Source organism: Ciona robusta, chromosome 7, assembly GCF_009617815.1.
Source record: "Ciona robusta chromosome 7, ASM961781v2".
Classification (NCBI taxonomy): domain Eukaryota; kingdom Metazoa; phylum Chordata; class Ascidiacea; order Phlebobranchia; family Cionidae; genus Ciona; species Ciona robusta.
This window is the reverse complement of record NC_143241.1, coordinates 2,575,609-2,581,307: the sequence shown is the minus strand read 5'-3', so window position 1 is coordinate 2,581,307 and position 5,699 is coordinate 2,575,609. Positions and strand designations below refer to the sequence as shown.

At 35.1% G+C, this 5,699-nt stretch overlaps 2 protein-coding genes across 2 annotated transcripts; both read left to right on the top strand.

Moving 5' to 3' along the window:
- The first annotated feature begins 186 nt into the window (after positions 1-186).
- Positions 187-951, top strand: LOC149733709 (uncharacterized). Its single transcript, XM_089881982.1, has 2 exons — positions 187-488; positions 595-951. The coding sequence occupies exons 1-2, from the start codon at positions 241-243 to the stop codon at positions 836-838; spliced, it is 492 nt and encodes a 163-aa protein (XP_089738108.1). The 5' UTR covers positions 187-240; the 3' UTR covers positions 839-951.
- Positions 952-1,101: 150 nt separating this feature from the next.
- On the top strand, positions 1,102-4,594 carry LOC149733708 (uncharacterized). Its single transcript, XM_089881976.1, has 8 exons — positions 1,102-1,269; positions 1,464-1,628; positions 2,348-2,512; positions 2,569-2,660; positions 3,083-3,205; positions 3,268-3,379; positions 3,863-4,043; positions 4,445-4,594. The coding sequence occupies exons 2-8, from the start codon at positions 1,481-1,483 to the stop codon at positions 4,587-4,589; spliced, it is 966 nt and encodes a 321-aa protein (XP_089738102.1). The 5' UTR covers positions 1,102-1,269; positions 1,464-1,480; the 3' UTR covers positions 4,590-4,594.
- The last annotated feature ends 1,105 nt before the right edge of the window (positions 4,595-5,699 follow it).

Sequence of the window (5,699 nt, the reverse complement as noted above, 5' to 3'; positions counted from 1 at the left end):
AAAATAGTTCTGTTTTTGACTCAATGAAAGTCATGAATGATTTAAACGACTTCCCTTCAACAATGAACCAGAGCTCAAGATTGAATGGTCAAGACTGAAAATTACATGTCTACTGTTAAGTTTGTCTCGCTGGTTTGAAAACACATCTATAAATAACAATAATGATATTAATAATTAATACACTTTCACCTTGAAGTGTGGTAACATGAGATAACCATATTTTATTTCCCTTGTGTCAACATGACGCACTATTGTCATTGGAGTGTATTCCACCTTCTTTTCTGTATTGCGGTTTTAAGCATGGATTCAGTTATAACCAAGTGCTTAAGCCAGGTAACTACAGAAGCTAAGCTGCCACAGCAGTCTTGGGAGGAAAACATAAGTGGAGATCAAGGCCCTGAAAATTCACTCTTTCCTGGATATGTATATAGGACAGTGCTGGGTCAGAATATTTACCAATGTGTATTATCATGTCATAAAGATGACAGGTAAAGAATTTTGAATTCAGAATATTTTTTAAAGCAAATGTGTGCGCCTGCAAACATTAGGCTGTAACGCTGGGAATTTTTTTTATTTAAGTATTTGTTTCTCCAGGTGCAAATCTTTCAACCATTATTCGAGTCAAAATATTTGTGAAATAAACAGCAATGATCGTATTACACAGCAATCTCAACAAGCTGATTCTTCTATATTAGAGTGGTATGAAGTAGATGGACTATGGGTTACTGCAGTTAATGGACTTGTACCAACCACTGGGGCAAAGTATTACTCTAGAAATGCATTTCGATACTTAGAGGTAATTTATAATATGATAGTAAAATGCCTCAGAGGAAATTAGAAGATAATGTCCGGCGCCGCGGCATAGTGGTTAGCACGTCTGTCTGTAACCATAGGTTATGGGTTCAAATCTCGACGTTGCTACCATTGTGGGCGTATGTGTCCTTGGGCAAGACACTTCGTGGTCACTAATGGGTTGTCCAAATTATCAGCCATACATAAAAAAATCCCCCAAAAATAATCACCCACAAAGTAACATAAATGGCAACTCGTAAGCTGGCACGAGGTGTTAAACGTTAAACCCGTGTATTAACGACTGTCGTTTTCCGGCCACGCAAGGATAAAGTAAGTTACATTCATTCAATGTATTTTAGGAGTTCAAAAATGAGCCCTGTGCAAGTTCTCCATGCAAACAAGAGGATTTGTGTTCACCTTCATTCAATAATTCATTTAAAACAGCCCTCTGTCAAAGATACATTTTCTCACCTCAAAGTTAGTGCAGTTTCTTTATATGAAGTTTTAGGCAAATCAAAAGTAAAGAAATAATGTGGCGTTACTTTACCCTTATCACAAACATTTTTTTAAAAATGCCTCATTATAGTTACTTGCTAAGGAAAAAAGCTTTTTAAAAATAAGTTTTTTTAGATACAAAAATGTTAACATTCATCATTATTTCTGTATTTTAGTTTACAAAAGTTACTACATGCCTTCAAACTGGGTCAGTTGGGGAGAATGTTCAGAGGTTTGTGGTGGTGGAAGCCAAGTAAGAACTAGATTGTGGCCAGCTAAGTTTTCCTGGATGGTGGGAGAAGTCACCAACAAGAGATTGTGCAACCAGCATGTCTGTCCCAGTAAGTATCGACCTACATACAAAATCTCTGGCGCCGTAGCACAGTTGGTTAACCCAGAGGTAATGGGTTCAAGGCTCTTCGCAGCTACCATTGTGGGCGTATGTGTCATTGGGCAAGACACTTAATTAACGGCAATTGCTCCAACTCAGTAGTCACTAATGGATTATCCAAATTATCAGCCATACATAAAAAATATAGAAAAACCCACAAAAAAATAATCACCTACAAAGTAACATACTTGGTAACTCATAAGCTGGCACGAGGTGTATGAACATTCGTGTTATAACGACTGTCGTTTTCCGGCCACGCGAGGATAAAGTTAGTTACATTCATTCATTTTTTTAAACTCACTGTATTCAAATGTGGCACCATAGATGTTTCCAAGATTGCATTTTTTTAAATAATGTTTCCTATGATGCGATAGAAGTAAGTTTCGATCGCAGCTTTTAATTCTGCATTGTTTCTCAGTTGGAGTAATGGGCCAACTATTACCTAAATCCCAAGTCAACTGGCTGTGCCAAGCTAGGTCCTCACCCATATAAAATATAAATAATATAAAGTATAAAATAAAAAGAAATATAAAAAAAGAGTAATATAAAGTTTCTCAGTTGGGGTAACGAGCCAAGCCAACTATTACCTAAATCCCAAGTCAACTGGCTGTGTCAACCTAGGAAATCACCTATATAAACATAAATTTATATTTTCATTATTTTGCTTAGTTTGGGCAGAATGGAATGCATGGAGCAAATGTGAATCCGTAAAAAATTGTGGAAGTGGAAAACAGAATCGGACACGAAGTTGTTTGCTTGAATCACCACTGAGAAATCTTACATGCACAGGAAGTTCAAATGATGAAACAGATTGTCGACAAAATTCTTGTGACGGTAAATAAAGTTAACTATTTCATGATAATATTTAATAATGTTTTCTTTCAATACAGCACCAGTAGGGCTTTCATATAAGACCCAAGGATTTGTTTACTTGTATGACGACAGTGATCCATTTAATCCAAAGTGGAGGCCAGTCTGTCTGGTAAGGATATTTATTTAAACCAAGTTAATCGTTTAAAAATATGCAAATTATTATTTATAGGTTTGATATCGCTGTAGATTTTTAAGTAGTGGTGTATAAACGGTAAATTAATGGGTGAATAAATGAATGAGTGTAACTTATTTTATCCTCGCGTGGCCGGAAAACGACAGTCGTTATCACACGGGTTTAACACCCTGCCAGCTTACGACCGGCCATGTATGTTACTTTGTGGGTAATTATTTTTGGGGGGGATTTTTTATGTATGGCTAATAATTTGGACAACCCATTGGGTTGGAGAAATTGCCGTTAAGTGTCTTGCCCAGAGACACATACGCCCACAAAGGTATAGCAGGGTGACGTTTGATTTTGGATTTTAATTTGTTGTATGAACACCAAGACAGTTAAAATTCTTTGTATTGAAGGGTAATAACACCACGAGTTTCGAAAATGAAAGATTAGAAGCACATGCACAACTAGTTGTGTGCAAACAGATTGGAATGTATGTAGATGATCCCACGACTGCAATCAACAAACGGTATCAACAAGTAAGTTTTATGAAAAAAAAACTTAAAAAATTCTTTTTACATTTACATTATATTCTTTGTAGAACTCTTTCTCATTTAAATCTTGCAATTTAAACACAAATTACTTGATGGAATGTGAACCAGCACCGTTAGAACCAAACACAGCATGCAGTCAGCTACATGCTGTATGTAGTGGTAAGAAATTATAATTATACAACATATATTGGATAATAGTCTTAGATCTCAGCACACCAAACTCACTATTAACTTAAAACCATTAGACATCTTGCTGTGGGAATAACTGTATTTTAGATGATGGTTTTAAGGCACGGCGCTGCTACCATTTTGGGCGTATGTGTCTTTGGGCAAGACACTTAACGACAATTGCTTTAACCCAGTGGTCACAAATGGGTTGTCTAATGGTCAGACACACAATAAAAATTTAAAATTTAAAAAAATTCTTTAACAAAGTACATATGTGATAAGTTGTAAGCTGGCACGAGGTGTCTGAAACAGATCACATGTGTGAAAACGACTAACCTTTTGCGGCGAGGATAAAGCAAGTTGCATTTGTTTTCATTCATACAATACTATAAGTTAACCAATGCCTATTTACTTAAATAAGGGGTTGCCTGTACAAATCTAAAATATGAGTCATACCAAAAATATTATACTTAGATGTGAAGATAAGACATTATGTGAAGCCACCGACAGAAATAACATGGAATCTCGTACAAGATTACTGTGAAATTAAAGGCAGAAAAATGTGTTCTTTTAGTGAAATATTTCCAAATGCACCGGCCAACTATGATGTAGTAATTACAGGGATAATTAGTGGAAACCATTGGGTACCAATCAGGTAAGTGACTTATGGTAGATTTTTTCATTTTTTGTATGACTGTCATTAGGTAAAAACCCAAAAGAAATGGCTGGGTTTTAACAGTAATTACCATTAACTGGGCATATATAGACTAACCATAAACCGCTCTTGCTTAAAATGGTTACAGCAACGAACCTTAATATAAAGACAAATAGTTAATATAAAGACATGATATCTAAGATAACCTGAACAGTTGTATTGTTTTTATTAAATAAAAAATACTTATGCAAAGCTTGAAAGTGAAACAGGCAATATTTAAAATTACAACATTTTAAATATCAATTACCCTTAATCATTGAATACCTGTTTATTCATTTTACCATAGAAGTAGCACCGTTATATATATGTCACTTTTATTTAAAGTTTTTATTTATTTCTAGAGACCAATACAATGAGTGGGCATTAGTTGGAAACTGGTATCATCGAACGGGCTGGATTTTCAGTAAACATTTTGGTAGGCAGCCCACCTGGGGTGAATACCCAACGTACAACTCTAGAAAAAGCAACTATTTCTGCTGTGGTTAAAAAAGTCTGGAGAACATTTCGTAATGAATGTATTTGTAACATACATTTAATATTAGGCTGTATAACAGTGTCTAACTTAACCAGGCTTTAAAATGTTTACTTACAAAAGTGAATGGGTAGATATTACGTCAGCGACATTTTATTGACTTGTGACAAAATTGTTGGTGACATTTGCTGTTTGCTAAGTCATAGGCTACATAAAGATTAATTTTCCTTAGAAATATTATCTTAAAAGCCTATTGTGCAAATTCGATTGAGGTCATTTGTTTGCCGATTTGACGTCATAAACACATTTGTTAAGCTTAATGTGCACCTTGTAGTTTACATCTTATTAAATATTCATAAGATAAAATCATAATGATGAACCTAATAAGCGCCCAAAACAGTTATATCATAAAAACGATGGCAGAAAGTCAGTTTAGAGAAATTTGTCCAAAGCTGTTTTTTCTAGTGTTGTTATTTATTTTGGAGTGTTTTTGCCTTGAAAATTGCAAACTTGATGCAAACAGTGTTTATAAAAAGCCTGTTCAGTCATGGCAAGAGAACAGAAATGGTGATATTGGACCTGACAATTCATATTTTCCTTCTTTTGTGTTTCGAGATGTCCCAAGCTATAACACCTACCAGTGCTTTATGGCTTGTTATAAAGATACCAGGTAACTATTGTGCCTAATATAAAGTCTTTGTCTTATTTCCAAGTCTTGAATTTATGAAATCCTGTATTTTTAATTTAAGATGCAAGTCGTACAACTATGGAGTCAACAAGTGTGAACTGAACTTAAGCGACAGGGCATCCCAAGAAAGTTCTTCAGCAGATTCGGCAAGTTGGGTTGAACATGATGGCAAATGGGTTAAAAAGGAAAACGGTCTTATTTCTCTCAATGGTTACAAATATTATTCTCGAGATGCTTTCATTTCTTTAAAAGTGAGTTTGTGAGAGTTTAACTTGTAAGAATGTTACTGGAACCAACATAGGTTGTATAGCGCTCACCTCTTTAGAGTAAATGGGGTACAAGGCATGGTATTTATTGTGGCTGTGTATGATCACTTTAATCGTCCAAACCAGGTCACCAATTTGTCAGCTATACTAAAACAAAATAAAAAACAGTG